Below are 19,582 nucleotides of genomic sequence, written 5' to 3'. Positions count from 1 at the left end.
GGGCACATCCCCAGTGGGGGGTGTGCAGGAGGCGGGTGATCGATGTTTCTCTCTCATCGATGTTTCTGGCTCTCTATCCCTCTCCCTTCCTCTCTGTAAAAATAAATCAATAAAATATGTTAAAAAAAAAAAAAAGAAATTCATCTGCTCTATTTGCCTACAGATCATTGGCTGGGGATGAGTATAGATTACCCAGACTTCCCAAAATCTATTTTCCATTGAATTTTTCCATAAGTCAAGTGAGTTACATGACAATGATCATGCTGTAGTTTATATATTAACTCAGTTCAGCCTGCAATTTGCCATAGACTGAGAGACTTAAAAAAGAAATGTATTATTTTTTACAGTTCTAGAGGTTGGAAGACCAAGATCAGGGTGCCAGCATGGTTGAGATTCTGGTGAAAGCTCTCTATCTGGCTTGCAGAAAGCTGCTTTAAGCTGTGACTTCACATAGCAGAGATAGAGATAGGTTAGATAGACAGATGATGATAGATGATAGAGAAATAGATGATAGATAGTGCATATATATATATATATATATATATATATATATATATATATATAAATTTTTTCCTTATAAGGTACTAATCTCATTATGAGAACTACACCATCATGACCTCATTTAAATCTAATTTTTTCCACATTGGGTGTAGGCCTTCAACATATGGATTTTGAGAGGGACACAACTTATCCACAGCAGTTTCTTAAAAAATGAAAATCCTATTTTCCAAAGTCTCAATTATGCTATACAAATAAATTCCTAGCAAAGAGATAAGGAAATAACTAGAAATGCTAAATATTACTTTATTGTGATGCAGGATCACTTATTTCAGGAAACTAAACTTGAAAAATCTCTATACTGTCTATTTCTAAAGGTGGTAACCTCAGTTACACACTTACTTTTCTGAGTTTAATTTAATATGTGTTAACCATTTTATTGTTAAATTAAATTTTATCTGAGTTTTCAATCACATCCAAAAACTAAAACACTCAAAAATGAGAACAGAATATCTATATAAGTGACTTTATTGTTAAAGTGACTCTTATCATACATCCCAGTATAATATTTGGTCCATATTTATTCTACTCATTCATTTAACTCTTGTTTCACAACTCTGATAGTTGCTACCTGGGGACTATGTTTACTGACTTTTGCATAAGAGGCACTTGCTTTTCTTCAATAATTATTCTTCTATTATTTTCAGCTTTTACCTACTTTTCAATTTTTCCATATTGACATTGAATTTTATTCCTAGTTTTATCAAAAATTGCTATTAACTTTAACCTGACTTAATTAGCAATTTTCTACTCTGCTATTTAATGTACTACTCCATTTTTTATCTAAATTTATGCTGAACCTATAGTCTGGACCCTAACATTTATACAGTGTTATAGATAGTTTTATTAGATTTTATTTAGAAAAAGTAAAAATTTTATATCAGCCTTACAAATAGGTGGATTAATATGCTTATTATACATAGTACATGTTCTTAGAGTTTATCATTTTTAAAATTGTAATTGTTAATCTAAATTTTCCTGTAAAATGTATATATTTTAATATATAATGACAATTATTTCTTTTAAAAAAGGTTTTGGAAACTACATTTAAAACATTTACATAAAATTATTTTAAATTTATTCTCATCTAGCATTTTATTCAAACTGGAAAACATATAAGGTACATAATAAAAGTATTTATTATAAAATGATTCTAAAATGATGTAGCATTTATAATCTGTGAACTTAGAAAATCAGATATTACTTCTTTAAAGTTGGTACTTCTTATTTTAATGGGGAAAACATGATAGATGTGATAATAGAAACCCCCTGCAGTGATTTGAGAAATAGAATCATATAATTTAGGATTTCTCCATATTAAACTTTGAATAAAACTATTCTTTAAGATTAATTTCTACTCATCTAAATATCAGAAATAACTAAGCATAAAGATTATTATTATTATTATTTGACATAATTTTCCTTTGTAGTCTTTTAGAAGGAGTCCAGTAACCCAAACTAAAGGGTGTTAAGCTCAGTAATATTTAATTCTACAGTATTTTTTTGTGTGTTTTGTGCATTGTTAAGTAAAAAAAGACTTGTAATATATTGCTGAATCTATTAGAATTTACTTACTCTAATGATAACAGACTTCTCCAGTAAGTCATGGACTTAAGAATCAATAATGGTCTTTAAAGATACAGGATGTATTTATCAAAATAATGAAATTCAGACTCAGCTAACTGTAATAAACTTTAGAAGCCTGTACTTCTTCTTTTTATTGCTATGACAGTAGGAGAGGGATGACAGAAATGATATGAGAGATCTCCACTAGGACTTAGATATTTAAATTATGTATTATCTCAGCATTGTTCAGCTGATATCTGATTCGGACTCTCAATCTCAATCACTTGTGTTAGTTGTTAAGATTATAAATTAAGATGCATCACATAAACAAACTGGGAGATAAAAGTCACATAATCATACCAATTGATGGAGGAAAAACATTTGACAAAATCCAATACTCTTTTTGATAAAAAAATCTCAGCAATGTGGGAATAGAGGGATCATACCTCAATATAAAAAAGCCTTATATGACAAACATCATACTCAATGGGAAAAAACATCATACTCAATGGGAAAAAACTAAAACCATTTGCCCTAAGAACAGGGACAAGACAGGGTGCCCACTTTCACCACTCCTGTTTGACATAGGACTGGAGGTGCTAGCCATAGCAATCAGACAAGAAGAAGAAATAAAAGCCATCCAAATTGGGAAAGGATAGCTAAAACAGTCATTATTTGCAGATGAGATGATACTGTACATGGAAAACCCTAAAGACTCCATCAAAAAATTACTAGACCTAATAAATGAATTTGGCAATGTAGTAGGTTACAAAATTAACACCCAGAAATTCATGGCATTTTTTATACATAAATAATGAACTTACAGAAAGAGAAACTAAAAAAACAACAACAATCTCATTTATGATTGCAACAAAAAAATTAAGATACCTATGAATAAACTTAACTAAGGAGGTAAAGACCTGTACTTAGAAAACTACAGGATATTGAAAAAAAGAGATAGAGGAAGACATAAACAAATGGAAGAATATACCTTGCTCATGGATTGGTAGAATCAACATCACTAAAACGTCCATACTACCCAAAGCAATCTATAGATTCAATGCAATCCTCATTAAAATTTCAACAACATATTTCACAAAACAAAAACTCTCCAAACATTCATATGGAATTAAAAATTATACCCCAAATAGACACAACAATCCTGAGAAAGAAGAACAAAGTTGGAAGGATCACAATACCAGATATCAAGTTATATTACAAAGCCACTGTTTTCAGAACTGCCTGGTACTGGCACAAGAACAGACATATAGAGCAATGGAACAGAACAGAGAATCCAGAAATCAACCCAAGCCATTATGCTCAATTAATATTTGACAAAGGAGGCAAGAGCATATAATCCAGTCAAGACAGTCTTTTCAATAAATGGTGTTGTGAAAATTGGACAGATGCATGCAAAAAAACTGAAATTAGACCATCAACTTATATCATACACAAAAATAAACTCAAAATAGATAAAGGACTTAAATGTAATATGGGAAACCATAAAAGTCTTAGAAGAATCCATAGACAGAAAAATATCAGACATAAGTCATAGCAATATCTTTACCAATTAGGACAATGGAAACTAAGGAGAAAATAAACAAATGGGACTACATCAAAATAGAAATTTTCTGCACAGCAAAAGTAACCATCAACAAAACAACAAAAGAGAACATGGGAAAACATATTTGCCAATGTTATCTCTGATAAGGGTTTAATCTCCAAAATGTATAAGGAACTCATACAACTTAATGAAAGGAAGATAAACAATCCAATCAAAAAATGGGCAAAGGACCTAAATAGACGCTTTTTGAAAGTGCACATACAGAAGGCCAAGAGACATATGAAAATATTCTCAAACTCATTAATCATCTGAGAGATGCAAATCAAAATGACAATGAGGTACCATCTCACACCGTCAGAATGGCTACCAACAAACCAACAAATGTCAAGTGCTGGTGAAGATGTGAAGAAAAAGGAACACTCTTGCACTGCTGGTGAGAATGCAGACTGGTGCAGCCACTGTGGAAAACAGTATGAAGTTTCCTCAAAAAACTAAAAATGGAACTCCCATTTGACTCAGTAATCCCACTTCTAGGAATGTATACCCAGAAAACAGAAAAACCTATCAGAAAGGATATATCTACCCTTATGTTCATAGGAGGACAATTTACAATAGCTAAGATTTGGAAACAGCCTAAGTGCCCATCAGCAGATTAGTGGATTAAAAAACAATGGTACATCTGCACAATGGAATACTATGCTGCTGAAAAAAAGAAAGAACTCTTACCATTTGCAACAGCATGGACCTAAATAGACACTTTTTGAAAATGGACATACAGAAGGTCAAGAGACGTAATCCCACTTCTTGAAATCAGAAAGAACATATGCACCCCTATGTTCATAGCAGTGCAATTTACAACAGCTAATATTTGGAAACAGCCTAAGTGCTTATCAGCAGAGGAGTGGATTAGAAAACTGTTGTACATCTACACAATGGAATACTAGGCTGCTGTAAAAACCAAAGAACTCTTATAATTTGCAACAGCATGGATGGACCTGGAGAGCATTATGCTAAACAAAATAAGCCAGTCAGAGAAGGATAAGTATCAGATGACCTCACTCATTTGTGGAATATAATGCACAACATAAACTGATGAACAAAAATAGATCCAGAGACATAGAAACATCAAACAGACTGTCCAATCTATGAGGGAAGGTTTGGGAGGATTGGGGAGAGGGGTAAGAGATCAACCAAAGGACTTGTATGCATGCATATAAGCATAACCAATGGACACAGACAGTAGGCAGGTTAGGGCCTGTGCTGGGGGTTGGAGGTGGCCAGGGAGAGGTCAGTGGGGGAAAAAGGAGACATATGTAAGACTTTAAACAATAAAAATAAAAGAAAACAAAAAGGAATAGAAATTAAGGATAGACTTAGTTCTAATAGTTATGTGTCGGGGGGGCGGGGTGATAAAAAGCATAACCAACAAGGTCAGTATTTTTTAGAAATGCATTTGTAAGTAAACATACAAAGTAGCATTCTCTATATTTATTTTATCTTTGAAATCTTAAAAATTCTGGGACAAATGTGGACTTATTTTGTTAATCAAATGAAGACTAAAATTTAAAGTATTTTCATTTATTGTAAGAGTATGTGTAGAACATTATGAATAAGGTAAAATAATATGTGCTCATATATTATTTTCTCTAAAGGTTATAATAAATGTATAAAAATAATATATCTGTAATTATATCTATTAAAAATTAAGTGAATTGATCTAAAACCCATTGTAATAAGTCAAATTGTCTTAATGTACAAAAACGAAGGCAATGACCTAAGTTATCTGCGACTACCATGCAAGTGAAGATTATAGGCAAAAGTGTATGAAATCCATCAATGAAATCTCTCACCAATAATGATTTACATCCCCTCCAGTCTAATCACTATGTACAGATGTCATATGATCCAAAGGTAGTTTCTGCTGGTGGATTGATCCGCAACTTTACAGTTGACAGAAATAAACACCAGCATCAAATCACAGAATCCTTCTGCAAAACATCTCAACAATATGAATGAATATAAGAAAATAAAAGGATTTATCTTAAAAATTTTGCACCCAATGAAAAAATGGTTTCAATAAAAGAAGAGAAATAATGTATACACACAAAGTAAAAACATTTTTCAAGATGTCTAAAAATAATTATTATACTTAAATGAAAAAAATAAGAACTTTTTATTGTCAATATTATAAAATTCTTTTAAAACATCTACTAAATACAGAATAGGTCAAATAGAGAGTGGAATTAAACCAAAGTCACAATTGATAAAGACCTTTCAAAGGAATAAGAAATGGCAGAAAATGAAATCAACTAAGAAGAGGATAAACATGGAAAATATAATTAAATCAAAATGTAAATTAGTGAAATTATTTTAAAATAGGATGGAGGGAATGACATATACACAATATAAAATATGGTGTTTCTACCTGGGCACAATTTGATTTCCAAGGAAGGAAATAGAATAATTATTCATCTAAAGTAAAGTAGAAAAAAATCATGAGCCCAAAGCAAATAAACTAATTTGATTTCTCAGTTTCCCAAAAGAATGCTCAGTTCTGAGATATATTCAGTAAATAAAATGGACATGAATTTTGACTATCTGTATTTGGGGACCTGAGCAAGAGGTGGATTTTGAAAGTGATTCTAAAGTATCTAAGCAAGGAATACAAACAGATAATTTAGAGGCAAGGCAGGTTTATGTTTTGCTCCCTTCACCTGTTTTGTTTTGTTTTTAGATTTACAGCCAATGCCAGAAATCAAGAAAAATTCAATAATATATAATAGAAAGCTAAATTAGCAATAGCTCCTATAACAGATTAACTATTTAATGCTCATTGTTTTTAAAATACCCCCCCCCCTTTTTTTTTAAGCATTTCAATTCATGTATTCTTAGTTGGGTAATTTTCTTCCAGGTGGAGATTTATTGACCCATTACCTCACTTATTCTTGTGGCTCTCTCATTTCTTTTTTTTTCTTCTTTCTTATTGAAAGTATTACAGATGTCCTGTTTGTTTGTTTCTTTGTTTGTTTTCCCATTGACCTGCTCCACTCAGAACCCGCCCTTCCTAGGGCTTCACCTCTCTATTGTCTGTGTCCATATATGCATATAAGTTCCCTAATCACTCCCCACTCCCCCACCCCCTCCTTCCCTCTGAAATTGGTCATTCTGTTCCATGCGTTTATACCTCGGGAACTATTCTGTGCATCTGTCTATTTTGCTCATTAGATTCCACATATAAGTAAGACCATGTGATACTTATCTTTCTCAGCCTGTGTCTCCGGAGAGTGCTCAGCAAGGTTTCATGTCTGGGCCTTCCATTCAATTGCCTAGAACACAAATCACATGGTTACATTCAACTGCAAGTGAGATTGAAAACATTTAGCTCTGTGAACTGAAAGAATAGGAACCAAGTTTGTTATGAGCTAGAAATCTCTGCCCCAATATATCCTTCTGATTTGCCAAATATTTGTTCATGTTGTTTCCCTCACACAAACCACTGCCATACCCTATCCAAAGAGACAAGCTAAAGACCTGTCAAGCCAATATATCCAACTCAAAGATAAAGACCGTTGATATGCTCAATCCTCTTCATCATTTCTGTGTGCATTACTTAAGGAGCAAATGAGCCAAAAAACTAATGCTCCCCTCCACCCATATACAACGCACAGTGATAGAACTGACCCAGGAGAAGTGGGAAGTGCTTTTTAAAAATCTTTGTAGTTGAGAGTATTACAGATGTCCCTCCTTTCCCTCCCATTGCCCTCCTCCACCCAGTCCCAGCCCACCCTAGGCTTTCACCACCCATGGGCGACGCATATATGCATATAAGTTCTCTGAAGCACTTCTTAATACAGATGTTCCCATTTAGAAATAAAGGAAGAGTGGTAAGCACTGAGCAGTTACTGATCCATAGCACTTATGGAAACATGCCAGACTGGCATTAAAAGACCCCTCTGCCCTGGCAAAAACAGTTCCGTGGAGAAACTGGATTCTCTTCTGTTCCTTCTTTTTTACTTCCCACAATTCTATCCTATGGAACATTCAGTCATCCTCCTTGACCACATCTGAAGTGAGTGTTTCAGAATATGCCCTCTATGGAGTTTATATAGCTTTTATTTTTTTAATTTCTTTATTGATTAAGGTATTACATATGATTACATATCCCCCCGACCCCTCCACTCATTCCCTCACCCCCCTGTTGTCTGTGTCCATTGGTTAGGCTTATATGCAAGTCCTTTGGTTGATCTCTCCCCCTTACCCCCACCCTCCCCTAGCTTACCTTTTGCTTTCTTTAAGTTTGGGGGTCCAAGGATTGAAGTTTCAAATAGTCAGACTTTTTTTCTACCTAGACATATGTTTTTGGGGCACAGTAGTTCTATTAAAATCACAGTAGACTTCTAATCAATGTCTCATATTTGTGTGCCTATAACCACACTCCACATCTTTTTTAAAATCTATGATTATATTTCTATGGTAGAATAAAAACAACAGAACAATGGTAATACCTTGCCCATTGGTAATACCTTTTAAAAAATGTATCTTCATTGTTGAAAGTATTACAGATGTCCCCTTCTGTTTCCCCATTGATGCCCTTTATCCTGCTCCTGCCTCCCCACAGGCCTTCACCACACTATTTTCTGTGTCCATGGGTTATGCATATATGCACATAAGTTACATGGTTAATTTCTTCCCCCTCCAACCTCCCATCCCCACCTTCCTTCTGAGATTTAAAGGTATAATCTCCAAGCCTAATTTATTTTTTTTTATTTTTTCCACCTCTAAATTCCTCTTTAGACTACAAGCAGCTACTATGACGCTATCTGCAACAATGGGCTTGGAAGGGTAGGCTGTGCTATCAAACTGATCCTTGCTATAGGTGCTGAGCCTTGGCAAATTTTGTTGATCAGAGCTTCATTTAGTTTTATTCCTTATTATGTGACTTCTAGAAACACTAGATTTCTCAAACTTTCAATATCCCAACGATTGGGCTTTCTTTTGATCTTTTGGATATCTGCTTGAAAACTGGACAGTTTCCTGCACTCATCTCTTTCCTGTAATATCTTACTAAAGGCAGAATATAAAAGCATATCGTTAATCTGTATCTTTCCACTCACTTCTTCTACAGCTACAAGCCCAACAAGGACTAAATCCTCCCTGCTGAGTGTTCATTCTCCTCCTTCTATCAATAATACTAAACACAATCTGTACCACCCTCCTCTGTAGCATACTCTCCAGGATCCTCCCTACTGCCCTGTTCTTCCCCGCAGTCTACTCTGCTAGAAGCACTTCCTCTTTCTAGCTTTTAAATATGGGAGTTTTTCAGGGCTCAATTTTTAGACCTTTTCTTTTATCTAGACTCGCTCTTCTAATAAGTTTATCAATTTTCATAGCTTTAAATAACATTTATATAATGATAAATCCCAAGTTATCATCTCCAGCTCCATCCTTTCGTAAGACACAATTTCACTTTTAAAATATTATAATTGTGTTCATCTCACCAAAAAATAGACACATAGACATTTTTAGAAGGAGAAGAGGAGGATCAAAAGGCATAAAACTATGCAAAATCATATTGGTATTTGTTTATCCAGTTTCTCTTTAAAATGAAAACTCAAAAGCAACAGTGATTTATGGGAGAAATGTTGTATCCCCAGGTATGTTGTACATTATAGGTACACAATAAATATTATAGATACACTATACATATTTGTTGACTAGAGGATTGGTGTACTACACATTAATAAAGCTTTATTTTAATAGAAATGTGATAATTTTATTAACTCATTCTAATGCAGATATGCACTCTATGACTAATAACACTAACTTAAGCAATATTTTCTTCTCTTTCCTAGATCCCAATGCTCTGGCTGGCCAGACTGGTCCTGATCATGCTCTTATTGGAGGAATAGTGGCTGTAGTTGTATTTGTCACGCTGTGTTCTATATTTCTGCTTGGTCGATATCTGGCAAGACATAAAGGTGGGTTGTATTTAATAGTGTTCTTAACTCTGACACAAACATTCTAAAGACTTGCTTAACAATGAGATATTATATGAATGTATGAGAGAGAGAAAGAGAGAGAGAGAGAGAGAGAGAGAGAGAGAGAGAGACAGAGAGACAGAGAGAGGGAAATCTAAATACTAAATTAAATTATTTCAGGGAATTCTTGATTATTTTACTCAACTTTGAAGTTAAGTTGGCTTAGCTCTGGCCAGTGTGGCTCAGTTCATCAAGCACTGTCCCATGTATGGAAAGCTCACTTATTTGATTCCCCATCAGGGTATGCCTGGCTGTGGGCTAGATCCCAGTAGGGTGCATTCAGGAGGCAGCTGATCAATGTTGCCTTCTCATATCTATGTTTTTTTCTTTCTTTCCCTCTCTCTTCTCTCTCTAAAATCAATAATAGAAACATGTTTACAAACTAAATGAAGTTAAGTTGGCTTAGCAAAATAATGTTTAACCAATAGCCAAAGATCACAGAGTAAGTCATAGTTGGAATAACAAAAACAGAAGCAAGTTTATAATTTATTTCTAGAACAAAAATTCAACTATAACACTAAGCTTTTGGTTATTGTTTTTAGGTTTATGGACACACGTGTGGCCATATTAGCAAGAATAATACGTGTTGTTGGGTTGTGTTTTTTTTTGTAATGGGATAGGTAGCAAACTCTTGATATAATCTACTTTTAAATGGAGTTACCAAAAGAAATGGTGACACATTTGATGTGATCATTATCAACTGCTTAACAAAGGACCCTGATTGCTACAGCTGCATGGATCACATGGTCTGTATCCATCATTAAAGAAATCAAAGTATTCATTACCCACTCCAGCTTGGCTGTTATCTCTAGTTAACCTGGCCACAGCTTCCTCTACAACATGTACCTAAAAGCAGAAAGAATGTGTGCAACTTTAGAAGGGTAAATTGTATGGTTTACTACACCTCAGAATATTTTCTAACATCTAAGATATCTGGCATAAGTTCCTTCCTAAATCAATGCTGCTTTAATGCTAGCTATTTACCATTCTCACACAACTAACACATTTTTCTTCCAATACCCACAGGAACATATTTAACAAATGAAGCTAAAGGAGCTGAAGATGCACCAGATGCTGACACAGCCATTATCAACGCTGAAGGCAGCCAAGTCAATGCTGAAGAGAAAAAAGAGTATTTCATTTAAAACGCAGGCCAAGATTCTGAGTTTTACTTACCAGGCTGGCTGCTGGAGAAAACTGGCTATCATCTTTCAGAATTCATTTCTACCATCTTCGCTACCTTTATTAACTTCCATACCGTACTGCTATCCGTAGCCAGTGCATACCAGCAATCAGCTGTCGAAAGCATCCTTCTTTAATTACTGTACCATCCATAATGCAGGACATTTCTTACTGCCTAAATTCCACACCATTGCTCTTTTAACATACAGTGCTTGAATATACAGCCTTAACAATGTTAATCATCTCCTTGGGTCATGACACTGAGTTGTTTTTATACATTGAAAAATGTATGCAGAGATTTTTTTGTTTTGTTTTAACCCCTCATTTTTCACCCTCTTTACATCATGGACTTAGTCAGTTTGCCATTGGACAGCTTTCACAAGAAACAGGATTAGATGAAGAGCTAATGTGCTTAAGTTTAATGAGACATTAGAGGTTTACAGATAATATTTTCTACATGTCTCTCTTCAAGGACATGCTTAGAAACATATGCCCTAGGAAACCACAAACGTAAAACACTGTAGCATAGCTTGGGACTGTTTGTGATATACTGGTAAAGCTGTATCAATTTGCTATTTAAAAATATAGCATTTGATACAGGAGCCATGTGTACGAATTGTAATCATGTCATGGTACCTTATATAATTATATAGCTCCCACCATTAGGTTATTTTAGCTGTTTACCAATAAATTGCTACAAACATTTTACTGCTTTGGGAATCACAAAGATTTCATTCATTGCTCTGATTTGTTTCTGTAATTTATTTGCTTCACAAGGACTCACCTTCCTAAACAAAATTGAAATATCCATAGGGCACAATTTTGAAACATTTTAGTATCTGTATATAGTGCATATAATAAATCCAATTAAACATTATTTGATACATATTTAACTTTTTGGCTGTAGGTAATTCAATCATAAGTAGGCATTTTCTAATGTCCATTATATCCCTTTAGATATTACTTAAACCAATATTACAAGTAGATAACATGTATTAGTATTTTGTCTGTATGTCCTAGCACTGTTCAACAACCAATTTTTCTAGTTCTTGTTAATTTTTATTTGTTATACAATGGAAGCACAATGTTATAAGGAAAGGTAATTTTAAGCTAACAACCAGTGCACAGCCTCAGGTTTTAAATTACAACCACAATAGAATGACCTAAAAATAAACTCTTAGTTTGCTAAAATTTTACAAAATTTAATTTGGCAGTTCCAGAGCTGCTTGCCTATGTTGGTTTGCCAAAAAGAAGTGTTTAAGATATGTTTTCTGTATAAATGAACTAATTCTTTATATTAAATTCCTGTCTATGCATTTTGTGAGGTACAAACTTATGAAACAATGAGTGATAGAGAATTTCTGCCGTTCTTTTACCTCAAAGGTGAAAGTCTCTTTCTCTGGATTATTTCTGAAATTTTGGTGTATTTAACCATTAAGAAATGCTGTATTCTTAAATATGACAGAGAGTTAATCTAAAGTCATATTATTTCTTCAAGTAAATAACAATATTGTTAGATTAGTTCTCATTACATTTGTTATATGCTAAAGATTAAAAATCCAGTTAGGTAAAAATTATTTTCCCATTCACAAGCATTGCACCTTTAAGAAGAAAACAAATATGACAATATGGAAGCTATACTTGTGATGTCAAAGCATGATGGCCTATGGTTTTAAAAATATCTTGGAATTCATTTGGGGGAAATGAGAATGTTCAAGTACGACATCAAGTGTTAATATCAAAGGAAAGACAAGGGTGCTGTATCTTAGATTATTTATCAGAAAAGTTTAAATCCTTTAAAGATGTTAGAATTTTAAATTGTTTTTTATTGTTGAAGCATTTATCTTGTTGATTTCTTACAAAAGAAAAAGGATGATGTCAAGCAGCACTTTTTCAGAATATACAGAACATAAATAATATGATGTGGTTGAGTGTTAACATAATAAATCATATACAGTATGACATTTTAAGGAAATAAGTCTGCATTGATGTGATTGCATGCTTGTTTTTACAGTTCAATTCATACCATCTGTGGAAAAATGCAATAATATGTTAATATAGTATGGTAGTTTGAGAGAATCAGGTAGGTGCTACTAGACACATTGAAACTAGAATAGGTTTATAAACTGTTCATATCTTTCAATGCATAATCTTTAGAAAGACTCCACAAAGCAAAAATTCATCCTGTTAGTAAAAATGGAAAGGTTCTTATTACAGAAGTTGTATAAACTGCATCATCAATTACTATTTAAAGCCTAATTTCAGGATGCACTTACAAAATTGCTACTCTTCACTGATGTATTTACATCTCTCTTCATTTCATCTATATTCTACTTTGCTCCAACTGCTAAATTGTTTCCTAAATAACTCAATCATTATTTATAACACTGTAAAATTAGGGATCCAAAATTGGTTACATTTCAAGATTGTTGATTATTTAACCCTTTGAGTAATATAAAAAATCATTAGAAGTCTTAAAAAGAAACTAACTAACTGGTATATTATGATTTGTGGGTTCTAATCAAATATTTTGCCAGTTCAATAGATAGATTTGGATTAGGTATTGTTTTTAGTTACTGGAAAAAAAATAGCAATGGAATTATATTTTCCCAATTTTAAAAATTATTTTATTTCCACCAAACAAAAAAAAATATAAACGCTGCTTATTTCTATGAAATTCAAAATAAACTGAAATACCATTTTTAAATGGAACCATGTTAATTGCATCATCTGAAACATGCACACTCATACCACAGAGAGCCAAAATTCTGTCTCTGCTTAGTGAGCATAGTAGCTAGGGAACTCAGTGAGAGTGCGGCGCGCGCACACACACACACACACACACACACACACACACACACACACACCCCTAGTAGGAGATGGAACATTATTTTTTACCAAAAGTAGCTATTCTCTGCCAGTGTACTGTTTACAATGTAAAATGGTTGTCCTTCATCAAAAATTGTAAGCGGTATTTTTTTCTTTTTCCCATTTTTGAGTGTCCTAAATAGAACAATTATCAAAATTAGGAAGAAAAAGAAAAGTTTGTGAGTCCAAGAGCAAAGACAGAGAGCATGAGCAGAGTATTGAGAGTGTGGGTGTGTGTGAGAGGAGAGAGACATTGATTGACTGATTGATGATTGATTGATTTCAACTTGTTTTCTTTTACCAGAGAATTCAAGAAGCAGTTTAAGGAACCTGATATTGGCATTTAAACTAGAAACTGGATGATCTTACATTTATTCAAGAAGCTTAATCTTGCATTGAAACCCCACAATTAAAATAAAAAAATAGAGAAAGAAAACTAACTTTCCTAAATATGGCAAAGAAGCTAACACTTCATTTATTTTTATTTTTTGTAAAAATATATAAATATCTCCATTAAAGGACAAGTTCATGTGTAGTTACTTACTCATGATTGTGATAGCATTGAGATTCCATATAGGCACATGTACAGCAGCTGTGACACTGACGGTTCTTCCATGTAATATAGCAGTTATCGTGTAAAATAGTGCCACTTATTGCAAAGTGTTACCAAGGGGAACATTTAAAACACTTTTCCTTTTTCTTTGGACTTGAAGGATAATTTAAAGAATGATAAATATGAAATTTCACATTAGGTTTTTAACTGTGGAGAAAATGGAAAACTCCATATCTTACTGCAACTTCCTGGTCATAGTACTAATTACTCAGAGCCCTCTATAAATGCCCATATTATCCCCCTTTGCAAGTGTAACCTGTGATAAATATACAAAACAAAACAAATTAACAAAAATCTGGCAATGACAGCTGAAATAAATGGAACACCTAATAACAATTACTGAGTAATGCTTTTTTTAAGTGGCACAAAGTACACACTAAAAACTATGCAAAATATAGGTAACTAGAGTGTACGTACATGTAAGTATCTTGTACTTGCTGTGTATGGATGTTTGAAACCCATGTAATTATAATATGCATTTTGAATACTGGGAAAGAGGAAATCTTAGTGTAGATAATAGAATTTCTTTTGAAATATACACTGGCAATATTGAAAATATACTCAGTGCAATATCTGCAATTCTATTGCTGGATACTTAATGCAGAGGGACTTTAAGAATTTTCCAGGAGGCCCAAAAGGTTGCTAATATTCACCTCCCACATACTAAATCATTAATTTAAAATAAAACTGCCTCAACGGAACATTAAATTTTTATTTCTTAATCATTAATGAGACACAATAAAATTATTTGGCCTAGTTTTCAGCCTTATTGGAGAGAAAAAAAAATTTGATTTACATCTAATTCAATTTAGAATTCTTCAAATTTGTTTGAAATGTGTGTATGTTTTAATGAATTGTGACACTCTTATTATAAGTACAAATTTATTTAATCAAATACACAGGTTACCTTTAATAGGTAGTCACTACATTTCATTGGAATTTTTTTAATCTTTTTTTTGATTTATTTTTTCCCTTTCTCTCCCTATTCTACCCCAAACATGCCCTTTGCACTTATATCCTTCCAAAGGCAATGGATTGAAAATAAAAAGATTATAAACTGATCTAAGGGGAACAAAATATAAGAATGGGTTCTGAACTCATCAGCATTATCCATACTGAATGCAATCATTATTGAATATGGCTGGTAAGTTCTCTGCGATGTATACCTATGATAACCCTTCTACCTCTCTCTTTTAACATGGGCTATGACACTTCAATACAAATAGAAGAAATCATGATATACAAGATATCCCAGGAAGCATGTTTTGGGGGCTGTCATAACAGTCTGCGCCCCACACTCTGGGAATTCTCAGAAGCCAACTTGTTTTAGCGCACTCAAGGTTGTATAGATCTGCATTTGTTTTCCTTTTCTATTATTAACTTTTCCTGCAGGCAAAATATTGCAACTATAAAAGGACAGATCTCCTCATGCCTATTTAATATTTCAATGTAATATCATTGTGTTGATTTTTAAAAAATAATTTAAATGGCAACACTTTGTAGTTCAATCTATTTATTTAATATTTAAAATGCAATTTCTTAGTAAATAATACTGTGCTTTTAAGTAAAACTTTACAAATATAATTTATTTTTCCAAGCAGTGTTATCTATGTATGACAAAAATTTAAGCATTTAAGACTGCCTCCATATTAACAAATAACTTCTAAATAATGAATGCAAAGTATTGCCACAAATGTCCATTTTATTTTGTGTGCACAGACATATGAAATTTTCAAATTATGCAATTTAATTATTCTAAAATAAAATGACATTTTAAAAGCAGATCTTCCTCCAGAAAAAAAAAAGGAATACAATAATAAAAATCAAATTATGACCTTGAATCTGTAATATATGCTTGAAGTCTAAGATGTTTCTATGTTATGTGGTTTTGTTATAAATACTATTTGGTCCTATCTTTATAATCTCTTCCATATATGTGTATATATATGTATATATGTCTATATATACATATATATACATATCTATCCATATACTAATATAGGTATATACTAGTTACAAGAAATGTATGGTTATTTGGGAGAGAATGGGCCCAAATGTGAAAAAGGTGTAAAAAAACCCCACAACAAACCCACTATTTCCCCTCTATGAAATATGCTGTATATTTCAAAAGAAGACAAGTTAAAAGATATTTGAAGATTGCAGGGGCAAAAGAAAACCCTACCAGGGCTCAGCACTTAAGCACTTTTCCTACATCCAGGGTCAGAACAGCAGTGATTCCTACACGGACTTTCAAGTGCGGTATGAACGCCAGAGTACACTTCTCTTACACACAGTACTGTCAACCTCAGATGTTTTCTTTCTTCAGATGCTTTTCTTTGTACATGATACTAGTAGTCACTTTTCTCTTTATATTTGCTGATAGTGAAAGTTATATGCAATAAAATATTTGATAATTGAAAGCAGTGTTTACCAGTTGGTTAGAAAAAAAACTATGAAATGTAAACTGAATTATCTCTATATCCTTTTTGCTTTTCTCTGTGTTTCTAATGTATTGAAGGTCTCGCATAAGTAGAAACATAATTTAGACATTTTTCAAAAGTAGTACTCTTCCTCCTTTTAAATGTATAAAATTTTTAGCTCCTTACAAATTTTCAACTGTAACTGTTGTACCTATTGTAGATTCAATGATGCGGTTAAGTAGTAACCCAAGGATGTATGAGTTTGGGATTACTAACCCATTTTCTTCATATTCAGTTCACATCAATATTTGTGAATTGGTTATTTTGCTTTTCATTCAACCAAAAAATATTCCCTCAAGAAAGCTCCATTTTTATCATAAATATTTCAATATAACCAACATTGAAACAAGTCTGCCATGTTAAAAATAATTTAAAGACTTATCTCTAAAAATTGTATTCAATAAATGCAGGTGTTCCCAGTGATGTGGCTTTGAAAATAAAATGTTCTATTTATATGATATGAAATTCATAACTTTTGGAAGGGTATATTTATGGCAGCATAAAAATTATGTGCTGTAAAGAAGATCCATAAAAATCAAGCATATTGCACAGTTATTGAATCTACTGTTATCATTAACATTTTCAAAAAACAAAATGCATATTGTAATATTAGGTACATGACACTTGCATGTTGATATGCCTATATACTCACAAAGTATTCAATGTGTACTTAGTGGCACTTAAAATATGTCATGTACAACCCTTATAAACATTCTTACAGGGTTTCCGTTTGCAATTCATCTATCAGTAAAGCCTTGTCAGGAAAAAAAAATGCCCAATATATATGGAAAATAAAATTTGAATTTTAGTTATCTGTTGGACATTACTGAATTGTCTATTCATTTAGTTTATTTTATTAGAGTTGAAAACAGACATTGAAAGATGGAACTTTCTTTTTTCCCACTGACAAGTTATTAAAGATTTACAAGACATATTCCTTTATACCAAACACATTATTTTCTATTTCTAGTTCAAACTGCATACATCATTCATTTATTTTAGATATCCTCAATGATGGCCGTTTTTCTTTTAAGTTTCTAAGTGGAAGTTTTAAAAATTAAGCAGCAGTAAAGTAAATGTTATCTTATTTGTACATTTAGTACTTACTCCTTGGAATATATGAACCTTGTAATATGCTAAGGGTTAAAAAATGTTGCTGACTTAGGGAATTTTGCTTGAGATTGCCAAAATTTCAAAACTCTGTAATTTTACATTCACTTATGTCTGTTTACTAATGTTGACTATGAACAGAATCAAAAATACCTACATCTACTTCTTTTATAATTTTCACACTCTAACTAGTATTATATAATCCAACTACCTAAGATAATACAATCAATAATATATTCATCCTAAGTTTATGCTAATTAGAATTTGAGATAAGCTTTTAAATTTATGGAGGATTTTCTTTGTGTCTTTGGAAGTTCACTTACCATAAGGTATTTTCTAGTCTACTTTCAATAACAGATTTTGTTATACAGGGTAAGCCAAAGGCTGTACAAGAATTAGTGTCATTGGGTCTGATGTTTCTGTTAGACCATGAAATATTCCATTAAAACTTACCTGTAAATACAAAGCAAGATTTTGTTTCTGGTTTATTTTATTAAATAACATTACATTTAATTCAGTTTTTCTTAGCAAAAGAATCCCTGTGACACATGGTAAGAAATTTGATATTGTATTGAAGATCAAATACATCTTTTTTAAAAATATATATATTTTATTGATTTTTTACAGAGAGGAAGGGAGAGAGATAGAGAGTTAGAAACATCGATGGGAGAGAAACATCGATCAGCCGCCTCCTGCACATCTCCCACTGGGGATGTGCCCGCAACCCAGGTACATGCCCTTGACCGGAATCGAACCTGGGACCCCTCAGTCTGCAGGCCGACGCTCTATCCACTGAGCCAAACCGGTTTCGGCTGAAGATCAAATACATCTTAAAGAAAACTCTGACATTTAAAATAACACATTCATAGACACTATTTTTTATGATTCCCCAAATGCCCACTCTGGCTCTACAACCATATACACAGCCAAGACACCCATGTTTCCTAGATAAATCAATTGGATGAGTTCATGATGACAATTGTTATTTCTGTCAAAATATTCTTTGACTTTTTTTATTTAAAAAGGAGGCACACTGGAAATTCTACGTAATATAATTCACTAAAGGGTAACATTAAGTCTAGGTGTTCATAATAATTGCATAGTGGTTTCACTCTAAGAGAGAGACTTCATTGCATGACAATCCTGGGATAATGCTAAAAATAACTACACTACTTTAAAATAAGAAGTTACATTTATTTCCATACAGGAGATAAATGGTAATAAAAAAATAAAAATAAATAAATAAAGGACTGGTTTGATTAAAAATAAATAAAGAAGTAAATATTAAAAATGAAAAAATTCAAACCATACTTTGTTTTGAGAAATGTAAGGGCATTCCCCTCCCTCCTAATGTCCTAATGATTTAAAACCTAGCAAATTTTATATATATATATATATATATATATATATATATATGTATTTATAAAAGATAAACATGCAAATTGACCATACCTTCGCTACGCCTTAAGCCATGCCCACCAGCCAATCAGAGCAACTATATGCAAATTAACCCAACCAAGATGGTGGCCAGCAGCCACAGAGCTGGAGCAAGCAGGAGGCTTGGTTGCTGCAATGATGGAGGAAGCCAACTTCCCGGCTGCTG

General features: G+C 32.8%; 1 protein-coding gene across 2 annotated transcripts in view; it reads left to right on the top strand.

Moving 5' to 3' along the window:
• CADM2 (cell adhesion molecule 2) overlaps positions 1 to 18,449 on the top strand; it is a 1,236,504-nt gene extending 1,218,055 nt beyond the window's left edge. For both annotated transcript variants that reach the window (XM_059688077.1, XM_059688076.1), the window contains 2 exons: positions 9,541 to 9,666; positions 10,753 to 18,449. In XM_059688077.1, coding sequence (XP_059544060.1) covers positions 9,541 to 9,666; positions 10,753 to 10,871 — 245 coding nt within the window. In that variant the 3' untranslated portion in view covers positions 10,872 to 18,449. The remainder of the gene's footprint in view (positions 1 to 9,540; positions 9,667 to 10,752) is intronic.
• Positions 18,450 to 19,582: the final 1,133 nt, after the last annotated feature.

The sequence above is a fragment of the Myotis daubentonii genome, chromosome 3 (genome assembly GCF_963259705.1).
Source record: "Myotis daubentonii chromosome 3, mMyoDau2.1, whole genome shotgun sequence".
Lineage (NCBI taxonomy): Eukaryota > Metazoa > Chordata > Mammalia > Chiroptera > Vespertilionidae > Myotis > Myotis daubentonii.
This window is presented reverse-complemented; position numbering and strand designations above follow the sequence as displayed.